At 41.5% G+C, this 17,660-nt stretch overlaps 1 protein-coding gene and 1 pseudogene across 1 annotated transcript; one reads left to right on the top strand and one right to left on the bottom strand.

Annotated features, from left to right (window-relative positions):
* The first annotated feature begins 1,462 nt into the window (after positions 1 to 1,462).
* On the top strand, positions 1,463 to 4,603 carry LOC132500037 (UDP-N-acetylglucosamine--peptide N-acetylglucosaminyltransferase 110 kDa subunit-like). The gene has a single exon (XM_060114834.1). It carries the CDS (start codon positions 1,463 to 1,465, stop codon positions 4,601 to 4,603), a length of 3,141 nt encoding a protein of 1,046 aa, XP_059970817.1.
* An 11,502-nt stretch (positions 4,604 to 16,105) lies between these two features.
* The window catches only part of LOC132499890 (ferritin light chain-like), a 49,300-nt pseudogene continuing 47,745 nt past the window's right edge, over positions 16,106 to 17,660 (bottom strand).

The following is a 17,660-nucleotide window of genomic DNA, read 5'->3' as shown; positions in this document are numbered from 1 at the left end:
GGGGCACAGGCTCCGGACATGCAGGCTCAGTGGCCATGGCTCACGGGCCTAGCCGCTACATGGCATTTGGGATCTTCCCAGACTGGGGCACGAACCCGTGTCCCCTGCATCGGCAGGCAGACTCTCAACCACTGCACCACCAGGGAAGCCCTGGAGTATATTCTTGACAGAAGGAAATTTCCGTTTTTACTAAGCATTGAAGAAAACTGAATCTTTGACTTATCTTTCACATGCCTGATGATTGAAATAATTTTCCACAGAATAACTTCTGGTTTTATACTTTTCAGTTCTTTTTTTCTTCTTCACACGCACATGCTTTGAGAGCTGTGAAGTGCAAGACATGGCTATATTGTAAGGTTGTTTTTGTCCTTATGCTTCTGTGTCTTGTGCTAGTTAAGTCAGTAGAGTAGTCAGTAAGAGTACTGAAAGTTATTCCTGTAATGGGATATTATATAGTCAATTACATATGGTGGTGTCTGAAAATCACATAATAGCCTCACTTAAAACATCTCCTTAGCCAGATTTCAAAAAAGCCTGTGACCAATCCAATATGATCCAACATAGCAGAATATGATAGAAGGAAAATTGACAAAGAAATAGACGCTGGACTTACCTGATGGAAATTAAAATATCTCACATTTGACAATTTTGCAAAAACCTATAATTACCTGAACTAATTTCTAGGGTACTTTGTAGGACCTAAAAAGCAACCCATAGAGTTGTGGAACAACAATAGTAGCTACTGTGATGAGAAGCCCGGACACTGCAGCAAAGAGTAGCCCCTGCTCACCGCAACTAGAGAAAGCCTGCACGCAGCACTGAAGACCCAACGCAGCCAAGATAAAAATAAATAAATAAAAATAAATAAATTTATCTTTTAAAAAGTAATACTCAGGTTTGAGGCATGAGAAATTTGATGAGGAGAAATTAGCTAATGTTTGCAGAACTTTTAAAATATCAAACTCAGTCTCTAAGATTTTAGCATTCTATACAACATCGCTTACTTATTAGTGGTTTGGGAAGGCCAATTTAAAATTTTCTCATCTTACTGTATTGAAATTCACGGCCCTAATGTTTTCCACGTTGACTATATGAATGATGAAGAAAAGTCAATCATGTATTTCATTTCCAACTGGACAGAAAACAATATTTTAAAAAGTGTTTGGCCTACTGACTTTTGATTTCTTCTAAGGCAAATGGATAGGTAATTTTTATTCCCTGATTAGGAGAAAAATGGTGGAAGAGGGCAGGGTTAAGAATTAAGATTTCAAGAGCATGAGAGGTAGATGGCCAACCATAGTTCCTAAGGTTCGGTGCCTGTAACTGTTGCCGCCGCTTACGCGTGCCAAAGCAGTGGTACGGCTGCTGCGCTCGTGTTTGCTACCACTAGAAACATTCTTGCCAGTAGTGGCGGCAGCGGGACTCCATTACCCCCTTTTTTCACTCTCTCCAGAAGCTCCAGATGGCGTCTTCCGTGGGCAATGTGGCCGACAGCACAGAACCAATGAAACATATGCTTTCCTTCCAAGGGTTAGCTGAGCTGGCACATCGAGAATATCAGGCAGGAGATTTTGAGACAGCTGAGAGACACTGCATGCAGCTCTGGAGACAAGAGCCAGGCAATACTGGTGTACTTTTATTGCTTTCATCTCTACACTTCCAGTGTCGAAGGCTGGACAGATCTGCCCACTTTAGTACTCTGGCAATTAAACAGAACCCTCTTCTGGCAGAAGCCTATTCAAATTTGGGGACAGTGTACAAGGAAAGAGGGCAGTTGCAGGAAGCAATTGAGCATTACCGGCATGCATTGCGTCTCAAACCAGATTTCATCGATGGTTCTATTAACCTGGCAGCCGCTTTGGTAGCAGCAGGCGACATGGAAGGGGCAGTACAAGCTTACGTCTCTGCTCTTCAGTACAATCCTTCTTTGTACTGTGTTCGCAGTGACCTGGGGAACCTGCTCAAAGCCCTGGGTGGCTTAGAAGAAGCCAAGGCATGTTATTTGAAAGCAATTGAGATGCAACCGAACTTTGCAGTAGCTTGGAGTAATCTTGGCTGTGTTTTCAATGCACAAGGGGAGATTTGGCTTGCAATTCATCACTTTGAAAAGGCTGTCACCCTTGACCCCAATTTTCTGGATGCTTATATCAATTTAGGAAATGTCTTCAATGAGGCACGGATTTTTGACAGAGCTGTGGCAGCTTACCTTCGTGCCCTAAGCTTGAGTCCAAATCATGCAGTGGTACATGGCAACCTGGCTTGTGTATACTACGAGCAAGGCCTGGTGGATCTGGCAATAGACACCCACAGGCGAGCTATTGAATTGCAACCACATTTCCCTGATGCTTACTGCAACCTAGCCAACGCTCTCAAAGAGGAGGGCAGTGTTGCTGAAGCAGAAGATTGTTATCATACAGCTCTCCGGCTGTGTCCCACCCATGCAGACTCTCTGAATAACCTAGCCAATATCAAAGGAGAACAGGGAAACAGTGAAGAGGCAGTTCGCTTGTATCGTAAAGCATTAGAGCTCTGCCCAGACTTTGCTGATGCCCATTCAAATTTAGCAAGTGTATTGAAGCAGCAGGGAAAACGGCACGAAGCTCTGATGCATTATAAGGAGGCTATTCGAATCAGTCCTACCTTTGCTGATGCGTACTGTAATATGGGAAACACTCTATGGGAGCTGCAGGATGTTCAGGGAGCCTTGCAGTGTTATACTCGTGCCGTTCAGATCAACCCTGCATTTGCGGATGCCCACAGCAATCTGACTTCCATTCACCAGGATTCAGGGAATATTCCAGAAGCAATTGCTTCTGATCGCACTGTTCTGAAGCTTCAACCTGATTTTCCTGACGCTTATTGTAATTTGGCTCATTGCCTGCAGGTTGTCTGTGATTGGACAGACTATGATGAGCGAATGAAGAAGTTGGTCAGCATTGTGGCTGACCAGTTGGAGAAGAATAGGTTGCCTTCTGTGCAGCCTCATCATAGTATGCTCTATCCTCTTCCTCATGGCTTCAGAAAGGCTATTGCTGAGAGGCATGGGAACCTCTGCTTGGCTAATATAAGTGCCCTTCATAAACCACCATATGAACATCCAAAAGACTTGAAGCTCAGTGACAGTCGACTGCATGTAGGATACGTGAGTTCTGACTTTGGGAACCATCCTACTTCTCACCTTATGCAGTCTATTCCAGGCATGCACAATCCTGATAAATTTGAGATATTCTGTTATGCCCTGAGCCCACATGATGGCACAAACTGCCGAGCGAAGGTGATGGCAGAAGCCAATCATTTCACTGATCTTTCTCAGATTCCATGCAATGGGAAAGCAGCTGATCGCATCCATCAAGATGGTATACACATCCTTGTAAATATGAATGGTTATAGCAGGGGTGCTCGAAATGAACTCTTTGCTCTCAGGCCAGCTCCTATTCAGGCAATGTGGCTGGGGTACCCTGGGACTAGTGGCATGCTTTTCATGGATTATATCATCACTGATCAGGAAACTTCACCTGCTGAAGTTGCTGAGCAGTATTGTGAGAAACTGGCTTATATGCCCCATACGTTCTTTATTGGTGATCATGCTAATATGTTCCCTCACCTGAAGAAAAAAGCCATCATCGATTTTAAGTCCAATGGGCACCTTTATGACAATCGGATTGTGCTGAATGGCATCGACCTCCAAGCATTTCTTGATAGTCTATCAGATGTGCAAATAGTCAAGATGAAATGTCCTGATGGAGAAGACAACGCAGACAGCAGTAATACAGCTCTTACTATGCCTGTCATTCCTATGAATACTGTTGCAGAAGCAGTTATTGAAATGATTAACAGAGGACAAATTCAGATTCCAATGAATGGATTCAGTATTAGCAATGGCCTGGCAACCACCCTGATCAACAATAAGGCTGCCACTGGAGAGGAGGTTCCCCGTACCATTATTGTAACCACACGTTCTCAGTATGGGTTACCGGAAGATGCCATTGTGTACTGTAACTTTAATCAGTTATACAAAATTGACCCATCTACTTTGCAGATGTGGGCAAATATTCTGAAATGTGTTCCCAATAGTGTACTGTGGCTGTTGCGTTTTCCAGCAGCAGGAGAAGCTAATATTCAACAGTACGCACAAAATATGGGCCTTCCCCCGAACCGCATCATTTTTTCCCCTGTTGCTCTTAAAGAGGAACATGTTCGGAGAGGCCAGCTGGCTGATGTCTGCTTGGACACTCCACTCTGTAATGGACACACCACAGGGATGGACGTCCTTTGGGCAGGGACCCCCATGGTGACTATGCCAGGAGAGACTCTTGCTTCCCGAGTTGCAGGTTCCCAGCTCACTTGTTTAGGCTGTCTTGAGCTGATTGCTAAAAATAGGCAAGAATATGAAGAGATAGCTGTGAAACTGGGAACTGATCTCGAATACCTGAAGAAAATTCGTGGCAAAGTCTGGAAGCAGAGAACATCTAGCCCTCTGTTCAACACCAAACAATACACAATTGAACTAGAGGGGCTCTATCTACAGATGTGGGAGCATTATGCAGCTGGCAACAAACCTGATCACATGATTAAGCCTGTTGAAGTCACTGAGTCGGCCTAAATAACGACTGTGTGCCCAGGAGAATTACCCCTGTAGATGAGCCTCAACCTTCTGGGGGAAAGGGAACTACTTTTTCAATATCATGGTGCAGATGGGTGACAGACAATGATAAGAAATAGCACAGACAGACTTGCTTCCTGCATGATCACAATAGGGAGAGACCCAAGAGATGCGAAACTGCTGTTCCACAAGGAGTCTCCATCGAATTTTGCAGCAGCCAGGTGTCTGGAGGGTCTGGAAGGTAAGTCTGGAAGGTCTGATCTCCCTTGGTCTCCCAGGGGATGGATGGTTAGTGTGGAAGGGAGATAGAGATTGCCCAGCCGTTTTGTGATTATCATGGATTGATTGAGTCTTCTGAATTAATTTTTTTCTTTATATCTTGGGTATTGGAGCTTTTAAAAATGTTTGGTTTCAGGTATTTTTATTCATGTGAAGTGTATATGATTCTCTTGAGATAAGGTTTTAAGCTAAAATATTCCTTGTTTTAGTTTCTGAACTCTACCGATAAATGGGGACTTTGCTGGTGTAGTCTTTTTATAGGTTTTATAAACCACTTGAGCCTATATCAGTCACTTTAGTGTCTGACATAACATTTGGAACTCTCAGTGCTTTGTTGGTTTGTAGATGATGGCTTCAATTCTTTTTCTGGTCCGTTTCCTTCTTCCCTTCCCCCCACTTTAAAAATTCTCCTGTAACTTGGCTAACAAAATACCAAGTGTGATTCACAACCTCCCAGAGTGTTTCTCTTCAACACATCATCTGGTGCCAAATGAAGATTCTTAGGAGTACTTATTAAGTATGAAGGGCACAGTTGTGGTACTGTCACTGACGATAATAATAATGGATTTTTGGCCTAGAGTTTTGACCTATTTCACCAGTGTTTTACCGTTGACTGCCCCTCTATGCTGCTTCCAAAAGTGAGAGTGTGTGATAAGATTTTTACTTTCATTTCTAAAGTTTGTTTTTTTTTTAGGTGAGTCCTGTTCTTCCTTTTTCTTTCAGCAGAAATGAAATCCCAGGTAAGTATAAGTATTCAAATATTTGATCAGTAAGTCACAGTTATCTCCAGTACATTAAATAATTTTCATCAAAAAACATGTTATAGGTAAAAAGCTCTGAAGGACCAGCTATGTATATGATAATTATGTTTCAGACCTTCTAGGGTATTATATATAATAACTTGTCTTCTGGTCGTGGTCTTGAAGTCTTTATGGATTCAGCCTCAGTAGTAGCGAACTGCACTGCTACTTGGTTTGGAGTACAAATTAGACTTTAGCCCTCCTGGAGGTTGAGTTTTTGGTATTGAAAACCATAGGAATGAAATTATTGTATTTCAACAAAGGATCGAGGGCTTGAGGCTTAAACAAGCCAACATATGTGTGGGAAGCAGTCAGCCTTGAGAGCAGGCTACGGACATGCCAGGCATGCCGCCGCTGCTCGAAGGGACTGTCCCTACTTGTTCCCCTCCTTGTTCCATTCCATGGGAGATAAATCATCAGGGCCCATAAATCAGAAAGAATGTAAAATGAGACAAGCAAATCTGTCTCCACCCTGCACGTGTAGGTTATTTTGGATGATTCTGGGTTTATGGGTTTTCTCCCAGGGAAGTTAACCTTGAGACGAGACAGTCATTAGATCATGTAAACCACCGCCTGGCAACCTTCCCTTTTCTAGTCTATATAATCTGCAACTGTAGCATAATAAAACTTGCCTTGCAACCATCAGTTGTCTTGGTCCTTCTGACCCCATTCGTCGGTGCTACTTCAATTCCTTACCCCGTCCCTTCTGACCCTGGGTGGTGAAATCCTCTTTCTGAGGCTGGTCCACGGCAAGTGGCACCTGAACAGGGACCTGAAGCGTGAAGCCAATGAAAAGAAAAAGAAAGTGCAGGTAAGAGAACGCTTATGCAAAATATGTGTGGACACGAGTAAAAGTGAAACTAATAGAGGCATAAGGCAACAGTCAGAAGTAAAATAAGATGGGGCAAAAGGGCTCAAAGGAGCGTGAATTATTTGCTCCGGTTTTACTTTTGATGCTTCAAGCTCGGGGTAATAAAGTCTCTACCTCACAGTTGACTGAAGTTTTGCAGCATATCCATGATGTATCTCCCTGGTTTCCTGATGGCGGCTCTGTGACATAGAAATCTGGCAGAAAGTTGGAGAAGATTTAAAAAATTATTATGAGTCTCGAGGGCCTACTCATACTGCAGTTGTTACATTTAGTTTGTGAAATCTGATAAAAATATGTTTAGGTTCTTCTCATGATAGTGTTGATTTGAATGTAAAGTCAGAAAAACATAAGCCTCTGACAGAAGAAAAGACTGTATTATCAGCTACTGTGTCGCCACTTCCTAAACCGAAAGAGCTAATTAATTTAAATATTTCAGATGAAGAGGAACATTTTGACTTAACAGATGAGGCTTTTAAACATAAAAGAGAGAAATATCCTGAGGATGATTTTCTAATGGCTATAATAGATAAGTCAGTGCAAAAGCTGCAAATTAGTAAGGACTGTCTTCCTCAAAATTCTCCATCTGTAAAAATGCTCAGTCCCTTGCAACGTGCTGTACAAGCAGCAATAAAACGAGGAGAAGATCCTATTTTCTGTTGTCCTGTCACGGAAAGACCTGATCCTAATAATCCTCAACAGGCTATTAGGGAGCATCAGGCTCTTCCTTTTAAAGTTCTGAAAGATTTAAAATCTGCTTGTGCTCAATATGGGCCCACTGCTCCTTTTACTACTGCTATGGTTGACACTATTACAGGAGAAGCTCTTCCCCCTGCTGATTGGCAGTCTATTGCACGAGCTTGTTTAAATGGTGGAGATTATTTAATATGGAAGTTTGATTTTTATGAACGGGCTGCTGAACAAGCAGAAAAGAATGCTACCCATGATATTCCAGTTGATTATCATATGCTGATTGGGGAAGGACCATATATTGCTTTACAAGATCGATTAACTTATCCCTTTGTTGCTTATCCTCAAATAAATCATTTGGCATTACAAGCCTGGAGGAAATTATCTTCTACACACAAAACTGAGGATCTTTCAAAAATTAGACAGGGACCTGATGAACCATATGCTGATTTTGTAGATAGATTGTTACAGCCGGTGGGGAGGCTCATTGTGGATGGACTCACTGGTACAATTGTAGTTAAGCAACTTGCTTTTGAAAATGTTAATAATGCATGTCAGGCTGCGATTCGACCTTGGAGAAAACGGGGAACATTGAAGGATTATATTCGCCTTTGTGCAGACATTGGGCCTGCTTATATACAGGGTGCTGCTATGGCTGCAGCATTAACTAAAGTGGGGTTTAAAAACAATCCAAAGAGAACAAAGACTAGTTTTAAATGCGGAAAGGCAGGTCATTTTGCTGGAGAATGTAGATCTTTTCACTGTAACCCTGGTCCTTCCTTCCCTACTCAAAACCCTCCAGATGGTCAGAAAATCCCTGGTTTATGCCCTAAATGCAATAGGGGAAAACGTTCGGCACGAGATTGTCGCTCAGTGACCCACAGGGATGGAACACCACTGTCGGGAAACTCCTCCGGGGGCCTTCCCCGGCCCCAACAGATAATAGGGGCAATGTCTGTGTATCCTCCTCAAACTATCAATCAGACATTAACCAAAAACAAAAACATACAATATCTTTGCTCTCCAGAGAAACAGCAGGAAGCGCAGGGCTGGACCACAGTACCTCCGCCCGATATGTATTAACTCCTGAAATGGGTCCTCAGGCCTTCTCTCCGGGCATCTATGGACCTTTACCCAAGGGTTTGATGGGACTATTATTGGGAAGAAGTAGTGTCACCATGAAGGGTTTAACTATTATGCCAGGAGTCATAGATTCTGACTACGAAGGAGAAATAAAAATCATGGCACAAACTATTAAAAATATAATAATGATTTCTCCTGGGGATAAAATTGCACAATTGCTACTTTTGCCCTTTGTACCTCATGGACAAATTTTACAACATCAAAAGAGAGACACAAAGGCTTTTGGATCATCTAATGCTGCCTACTGGATTCAGAAGATAGGGAAAGAACGTCCAGAAAGGAAATGAACCATTAATGGAAAGGTTTTTTCAGGTTTGTTAGACACTGGAGCTGATGTCTCTGTTATGACACAGATTCACTGGCCTAAACATTGGCCCGTTAGTCCTACTATTACAGAACTTCAAGGAATAGGACAGAGTTCTTCTCCTATGCAAAGTAGTCAGTTATTATTATGGCAAGATACTGAGGGCCATTCAGGATACTTCCAGCCTTATGTTTTGCCTAGGCTGCCTTTAAACCTCTGGGGCCGAGATATATTAAAAGAAATGGGAGTATTACTTTATAGTCCAAATTCTCAAGTCTCTAATATGATGTTGGATCAAGGATTTCTTCCCACAAAAGGACTGGGGACAAATCAACAAGGAACTGTCTATCCTATTGATGTGAAAATAAAAAATGATAGACAAGGTTTGGGTTTTTCTTAGGGGCCTTGGATTCTCCTCCACTCACTGCTGATCCAATTACTTGGCTGAGTGATGACCCTGTTTGGGTGGGCCAATGGCCCCTCACAAAGGAGAAATTAGAAGCTGCAGAGCAATTAGTACTGGAACAATTAGGGCATTTAGAAATTTCCAATAGTCCTTGGAATACTCCTATATTTATTACCAAGAAAAAATCTGGAAAATATAGGTTATTACCGGATCTAAGAGCTGTTAATAAAACTATGCTAATAATGGGAGCTCTTCAAGCAGGCCTACCCTCTCCAACAGCCATACCACACAATTATCATCTTTTAGTTATAGATTTAAAAGATTGTTTTTTTTTCACTATTCCTTTGTTTCCTGAAGATAGAAAACATTTTGCTTTTAGCTTGCCTTCCTTAAATTTTAAGGAACCCATGAGGAGATTTCAATGGAAAGTATTGCCTCAGGGCATGGCAAATAGTCCTACATTATGCCCAAATTATGTGGCTCAGGCCTTAACTCCTGTGAGAAAAAGGTTTCCAACGTTATATCTCATACATTATATGGATGATATACTTTTAGCCACAGATAATATTTCTTTATTAGAGACTGCTTTTCAATTTTTACAACAATCCTTACAATCATTTGGCTTGGTCATTGCCTCAGAAAAAATTCAAAGACAATCTCCATTTTTCTATTTGGGAAAATATATTGATAACACTACCATTAGGCCTCAAAAACTGCAAATTCGAGTTGATAATTTAAAAACATTAAAGGATTTTCAAAAATTACTTGGAGATATTAATTGGCCAAGGCCTTCCTTAAAACTTACTACTGCTCAATTAGAGCCTTTGTTTGATATTCTTAAAGGTGACTCAGATCCTTCTACTTCACGCTCTATGACTCCAGAAGCACTTCAAGCTTTACAAATAGTTAATAGAGCTATCAGCTCTGCACAATTAACTCGAATGCATACTCACCTGCCAATTTCTTTAATTGCTTGTCCAACACCTCATGTGCCTACTGCCATCTTATGGCAAACTGTTGGAATTATTGAATGGATTCATATGAAAACTACATCCTCTAAGGTTATTAACCCTTATTTTGAACTTAGTAGTAAGCTAATAATGCAAGGTAGAACTAGATGCTTACAACTTCTGGGTATAGAACCTTCTCAAATTATTATCCCTTATTCAGTTAGTCAACAAAATTGGCTTTTTCAACATAGTAATGAATGGGGTCTTGCTCTTGCAGGATTTTCAGGTACCTTGGAATGCCATTACCCTGCTGATAAATTGATCCAATTCGACAAAGTTAACTGTTACATCTTTCCTTCTATAATTAGGCAACAGCCTATTCCTCATGTACCTTTGGTTTTTACAGACGGTTCTTCTTCAGGAGTGGCTACTGTAATCATTGACGACGGAACCAAACTCATTAAACAAACTTCCTTGACTTCAGCTCAACGTGTTGAACTGTATACTGTCATTATGGCTTTTAAACATTTGCCTTCTATATCTTTTAATTTGTTTTCTGATAGTAAATATCTTATCAGCTTATTATTTCTTCTGGAGACTGCGACCAGAGGACATACTAATGACCCTGAATTATCATCCTCTTTTCGTTTGCTTCAACAGCTTATTCGTTCCCACGATGGTCGTGTTGCAGCTCTGCATATCCGTGCTCATTCTAACTTGCCTGGTCCATTGTCTAAACTTAATGCGACTGCAGATGTTTTAACTCGATCTAAACGTGATCTTTATCCTGTGCGTTTTCCTCCCAAAAATAAAGTTAAAGTACCTCTTCCTCCTCAATCTCTTTTCCCTAAAGCAGGACATATCCCAATTTACCGTCCTCCTCCTTTCCGTTTGTCATGCTGTCAAGAATGGCTAAGGTATTGCATTCATTATCTTCATACTGTTGATACTCATGGTCCATGTCCTGGACACCCTCATATTATGGTAAATTATGATCAAACTGCTTCACAAGCAGCACAGCAATCACATGCTTTACACCATCAGTCAGCGGCTACGTTACACAAAGAATTTTCCCTTACTCGTGAAGCCGCCCGACAAATTGTTAAGCAATGCCCACAGTGCTTACCTCACCTTCCTGTTCCACATTATGGTGTTAATCCTCGTGGATTATTACCTAGTCATTTATGGCAAATGGATGTTACTCATATCCCGTCTTTTGGGAAATTACAATTTGTTCATGTCACTATTGATACTTATTCTGGTTTCCTCTGTGCTACAGCACAGACCCGAGAAGCTACTAAACATGTTATCACTCATTTATTACACTGTTTTGTTTTCATGAACCTTCATTTTACAGGAACCAACATTACTCTTACAGGCCCGGCTACCAGCCGATGAGAGGATCTTAAGGATACCATCATTTGGTATAAAAATGGGCAAGCTATTAATATTAGAGGTCGAATCTCATATGCCTCACCACTTCGGGATTCCGCTATTACTATAGCCAAGGTTCCAGGTGAAGATTCAGGAAATTCTTTCTGTATGAAGCATTTACTTGGAGGACAAGGGATACTTATAGTTGGACATAAGGTTACTATTCTTAACAGAAAATCAAAAACTCAGTTTCCTCCTTTTATGACCATTAACTTTGCTGGATCCAATTTTGAACGTTGCAATGCATCTTGGAATACTAACCAAATATGGTGTACTACAGATCATACCAAGGGGTCAATTCTTCTCTCTTCTATTCCCATCATAGATAGGTTTATCACATTTCAAAAGAACTGGGATATATGGAAACTAGCTCTAACTTATTCCAATACACCTGTTATAACTTGTGTTGCTCCTCCATATACACTTTTGATTGGTTCTATTAACATTGGTAATTCTTCCAAAGGAGGATATAATATTAGCTGTGTTCATTGTATTTTTAGCAGTTGTATGTTCCCTTCTGCAGGAACACAATCTGTGCTTATACTAAGGCAACCCATATATGTTATGGTGCCTGTACATCTGAGAGAACCTTGGTATGAAGATACTGGAGTACAGGCATGGGTGGAACTCTCCAAAGCCTTACAGAGAAGGAGATGCTTTATTGGGTGGCTAATAGTAAGTTTACTTGCCTTGGCTGCTCTGTCTGCTACCACGGCTACTGCCCATCTTGCTCTTTCACAGAGTATTAATCATGCTCACTTTGCTATTCAATTATCTCAAAATACCAGTCTTGCTTAATCTTTACAAAGTCACATAGATTTACAGATTAATAACAAGTTAGATGAATTTAAAAACGCAATTTTGAGGATTGGAGATCAGATGGCAGCATTAAAATTGAGGATGCGTTTAGCTTGTCATGCAAAGTATACGTGGATTTGTGTTATTCCTTACAAGTACAATGACTGTATTTGGGAATGGGAAAAAGTAAAAATGCATCTGCTGAGTGTTTGGTCAGATAATAATATTAGTCTTGATCTTAAGAAATTAAGTGCTGAAATTCAGGATATACAAAATGCACATCTTGATGATATTTCACCAGAAGATGTAATTCAAAGTTTACTGGATCATTTAAAGTGGTTAAACCCTTAGTCGTTGATTACTAGAGAGCTGTTAGGATTTATTACCCTGGCCATAATTTTCCTATTATTGATAATAATCTTCTCATGTCTGTTTCGTATCCTCATGCAACAGTATACTACTCTCGGCACTAAGGTTCATGGAATTATTTTGCAGCAAAAATTAAAAAATAAAAAAGGGGGACCTGTGGGAAGCCGTCAGCCTTGAGAGCAGGCTACAGACATGCCAGGCATGCCGCCGCTGCTCGAAGGGACTGTCCCTACTTGTTCCCCTCCTTGTTCCATTCCATGGGAGATAAATCACCAGGGCCCAGAAATCAGAAAGAATGTAAAATGAGACAAGCAAATCTGTCTCCACCCTGCACGTGCAGGTTATTTTGGATGACTCTGGGTTTATGGGTTTTCTCCCAGGGAAGTTAACCTTGAGACGAGACAGTCATTAGATCATGTAAACCACCGCCTGGCAACCTTCCCTTTTCTAGTCTATATAATCTGCAACTGTAGCATAATAAAACTTGCCTTGCAACCATCAGTTGTCTTGGTCCTTCTGACCCCATTCGTCGGTGCTACTTCAGTTCCTTACCCCATCCCTTCTGACCCTGGGCAGTGAAATCCTCTTTCTGAGGCTGGTCCGTGGCACATATGAATATGTTTTTGTCTTGCTGTACTGCACATATGCTGTCTAGTAACAGATATTTTGTCTGCTATTAGTGTTTTAGATTATGTCTTTCCAAAGCGCTGAGGCAGTGCACCTATTTTGAAGTTGCAGCTGATGCCTGAACGTATCCTAGCTGACAAATTATTGATTAATGAAAACATGAATTTCTGAAAGATTTGTACTGTTAACCAAAATCTGGGCAAGGAGTCTCAAATATAATTCTTAGCCAGAATTACATGTTAATGAACCATTTAACAGTGTAAATCAAGGAACATCAATGTAGGGATTTCTTTTCATTTATTTCTTACCTGCTTGAAATATCAGTTAAAGGTTGCCAGCTTGGTTGCAGATGAACGGACGTTTGAAGTTCCCCGAACTACTTAATGTGGAATAGGATACTAGACTTCCAACGCCCTCAAGGCTGTGACCTTGCAGCCATTTTACATAGCACATCATCCTCCTATAGGGATGAACCTTTCCCTGGCCCGAAAAGTAGACACTCCGTTGAAGCTTTGCTTATTGTAACAGGCTTTTGTTTCCAGGTTACATGTCTGTGGAAGACTTAATTCTGAATAGAGATATAGATATTACCGGAAACTAATTGTTTTTGCTATGATACTCTGCTTTATCAGAAAAGTAAACCATTTAAATTGTGCTACAAAAATTCAGATGTTGTCTTGCAATCTTTAAACAATAAATGAATGAATTGCCCTTAAAAAAAGAATTAAGCAGTTAGTTAAGCTGTTGGTCCCACATCAGACAAATTATCCTTATACCTCCTGTCAATATTGTTAACAGAGACTGTTATTTTATTAATCCTTATGATCCCGTGATTCTTTCTTTCATGTTTTGTGGCACAGCAGGTGAGAGAGTGGGTTTGTTAAGCTGGGTGGGTTTATCTTTCTTTTATGCGTTCATTCAATTTTATGTTCATTTACTTATTGTATACATATGGCAATAGAAGCTGCTAAGGCAATCATTGCTATTCTGCAAAACAACAAGGCACAGAAGCAGATGTCTTATTTCCGAGATTTCTCCCCCCAGGATTATTATGATTAAAGATCCTTTCCCCCCACTCCCTGGAGAGGACAAGGGGCTGCTTGCTGGAGGATTTTTAATGACTTGGGGAAAGGCTCAAATATCCCCCCATTATGGTAATCCACCCCAGGGGCAAACCACACAAGAATATTATGAATTTATTTTATTTTTCTATCCTTGAAAAGGTAATACTCAGCTCATTAGAATATGAAAACTATACTGTCAAATTTCAGAATTACATGGATGAAGAAAATCACCAAAGTGGCATCATATCTTGTGTGTTATAGTTGTATTTACTATATTGACTATATTAAATATGTTGTGTTAACAATGTATTGTATAACTATATATTGAAAAGGCAAAATGCTGTAACGTATTTCAGAGAAAATAATCATGTTGGCCAACCCCAAATTGTACATTGTAGATGGGTCCTAGGAAAAGAAGATTTAATTCATAGTGAACAAGAGGTTAGCTTCTGTTTTCAGCTATGTGCTATTTCAAGAATTAAACATCATGAATAATACAGGATATAAGAGGAATAGTCTAAAGATGGAAAAGCACATTTTGATTAGGAAAGAGAATTTAAGTCTTTTTTTTTTAAGGAAAACTGCCTTATTACTATGAGATAAGAAAATTGTTTTTTTCTTCCTTGCTTTCTTCTTCTTTTTTTAACCTTTTTAATTTTGGATATTTGACCTCTAAGCTGAGATGACTGAAAATGCCTCCTCTGGGCATCAACCTTTTTGAAAGACTATTTCCCCCTCCCTGAGGGCTATTTGTCTCTTGGAGGCTTTGTCTACATTACTCCTCAAGAGGCAAGCATTTGTCCTTGCACTAAATGCTGACATCTCCTGATAAGAGGGAAGCTGCAAAGTAGAAGAATTGAAGGTCAGTATGTTGATATTGGTCTCAAGTGCATTGATGTACATTTGTGTATTGGGGAAGGGGAGTGAAGCTTGAGAGTGGGCCAGTGGGGAGGGGTAAATATTTTGTGATGCAGTCTACCTATGGGCTTATATGGTTTACAGCTGCATTAGGAGGACAAGCATTACCATTAGCATGAAAAGTAGGGCAGACCTCAGTTGCAAAAGCTTCTAGCCATACACATAGGGCAATACGTAAATGATACACCTTATTGCATTCACCCATTCACCCTCCCCTGTTCATGCTAATTGGAAATTTCCATCCATTTCAGAGAAGTAACACAACTATCAATCATTTTCCCTGGCACAAATCTTCCAGGAGGAAGAAAATGGAATACACCTAGCAACAGAGCTCACGCACTAGTAGTCCATGTGTCTTAGATTTAATATCTGATGACTAGCGGCATTGAAGCCAAGAGGTGGTTCACAAAGTTGCTGCACATTAGAATCACCTGGGGAACTCTGAGACCTCCCCGTGCCCAGGCTCCTCCCTAGACCTACTGAATCAAAATCTCTGGGGCTGGGACCCAGACACCAATGTTTTTCTTCAAAGCTCTTTAGGTAATTCAAACGAGCAGCAAAGCTTGAGAACCAGACCAATAATGGGAACAAACTTATTTCACACAGATAAAGTGGGACAATTCATATGTTAAAAGAACATGAATATATGTATATATTTCTTTTTTTCACTTTATTCTGTTTGTATTTCAAATAGGCTTTTTTTTTTCCTTCTGCAAAAAGCGTTATTGTTTCCATTTGGTCCAAGGCTTGGGAGAGGGCTCCAGGGCGGTTACAAAGCTGCCTAGTGGCTGCAGAGCGGGGCTTCAGGCAGAAGCTCTGACGCCAGAGGGTCTCCTCAGTTGCGGCTGGACTTCAGAGACTCCTGTTTGGCTCGAGGGTGAGCCTTTCAAAGAGATACTCGCCCAGCACAGCCTGCGGACCAGCCAGCCTGCGGAGGTTGGTCAGGTGGTCGCCCATCTTCTGGATGAGTTTCACCTGCTCCTCCAGGAAGCGGCTCTCCAGGAAGTCACAGAGCTGGGAGTCTGCAAGGGAAGGACCCAGGGCGCGCAGATCCGATAGTGCCTGGTTCAGATTCTTCTCCCTAAGAATGGCAGCTTCCACAGCATCCTGGGTTTTACCCCACTCATCCTGAGAAGGCTTCTGCGCATCCTGGAAGAGGGCATGGCCGCAGCACTGGTTTTGCATTTTCAAGAGGCGCTGGGCGCCCTCACACTTCTCCTCAGCCAGTTGGCAAAAAATGTGGCCCATACTGTCCAGAGTCCCATTGTTGCTGTCGAAATAGATGCTCAGAGAGAGGTAAGTGTCCACAGATGCAAGATGAACAGGCGGTGGACGGGGGCCTCCACCTCGGTGGAATAATTCTGACAAACCTGGGAACTCGTGGTTGATCAGTGATAAGGAGCTAAGCTCAAAAACTGGTGTTGGCCTGTCCTGGAGGCTGAGGATAGCTGAGTGTCTGATTCCAAAGGTTGCGAAAGGAAGAAAGGTTGGAGGGTGGTCGGGGGCTGGAGCAAGGAGCGTCCCTGGGTCTGTTCATTCCAAACACTGTTGAAGCAAAAGACAGATCTGCAGGACTGCCAAATGCACTGCCTCAAATAGGCTTTGATATAAATGAACAAGAAGTCCAAGCAAGGACAAAACTTACCCTTCCTCCCACCAAAATAGCTGGTGATACTAGAATCTAGATCTGGGAAGGGATTCTTCCATTGCTTTCTTAACATTCCAAGCCACTAGAGCAGTGGTTCTCAAAGTATGGTCACCTTGTAACCAAGCAGTACCCTATGGGGCCTTCCTAGGGCAGACCCATCCACCATATCCTCTATTGTAGTTTCTCTCTGAAGTACTCAGATAATAGTATCTCAGGCATATTTCTTGAGTTTTCAGATGCTAAAAACCACCACCCAATGGAAGAAATGAACTCCTTGATGATCATGAGCATGTAGCCCCCAGACCTTCTGGCACCTAAGGATGGATAATGTTACCTGCCTTGTGGCCTCAACATCAGCCAATCAGAGGATTGTGCACGAGCTGATCACATGCCCTGGGATGTCCCTCCCTCATCTGGCCTTTAAAAATGCTTTGTTGAAATCCTTTGGATATTTCAGGGGTTTTGGAACACGGACCACCCCTCTCCTTGCTCGATCCTGCAATAAACCTTTCTCTTCTCCAGACTCCAACCTTTAGGTTTGTTTGGCCTCACTGTGCTTCAGACACACGAACCTGCATTCGGTAACAACCTGACCAGCTTTACCAGCGTCCCCTGATAATGTGTCAGATATTCAAGTTTTAGGGCCCTATCCCAGCCCTATGGAATCAGCAACTCTAGTGGGGCTCAGTGATCTCTGTTATAACTGGCCCTCCAGATGATTTTTATTCACCTTAAAGTTTGAAAATATCTGCATTGTCA

Source organism: Mesoplodon densirostris, chromosome 12 (genome assembly GCF_025265405.1).
Source record: "Mesoplodon densirostris isolate mMesDen1 chromosome 12, mMesDen1 primary haplotype, whole genome shotgun sequence".
In the NCBI taxonomy this organism is placed as follows: domain Eukaryota; kingdom Metazoa; phylum Chordata; class Mammalia; order Artiodactyla; family Ziphiidae; genus Mesoplodon; species Mesoplodon densirostris.
The sequence above is the reverse complement of the archived record's forward strand: the minus strand, read 5'-3'. Positions and strand labels throughout refer to the sequence as shown.

Bases quoted from the DNA above. Each gene is read 5' to 3' on its own strand.
- LOC132500037 (XM_060114834.1), top strand. From the start codon at position 1,463: ATGGCGTCTTCCGTGGGCAATGTGGCCGACAGCACAGAACCAATGAAA.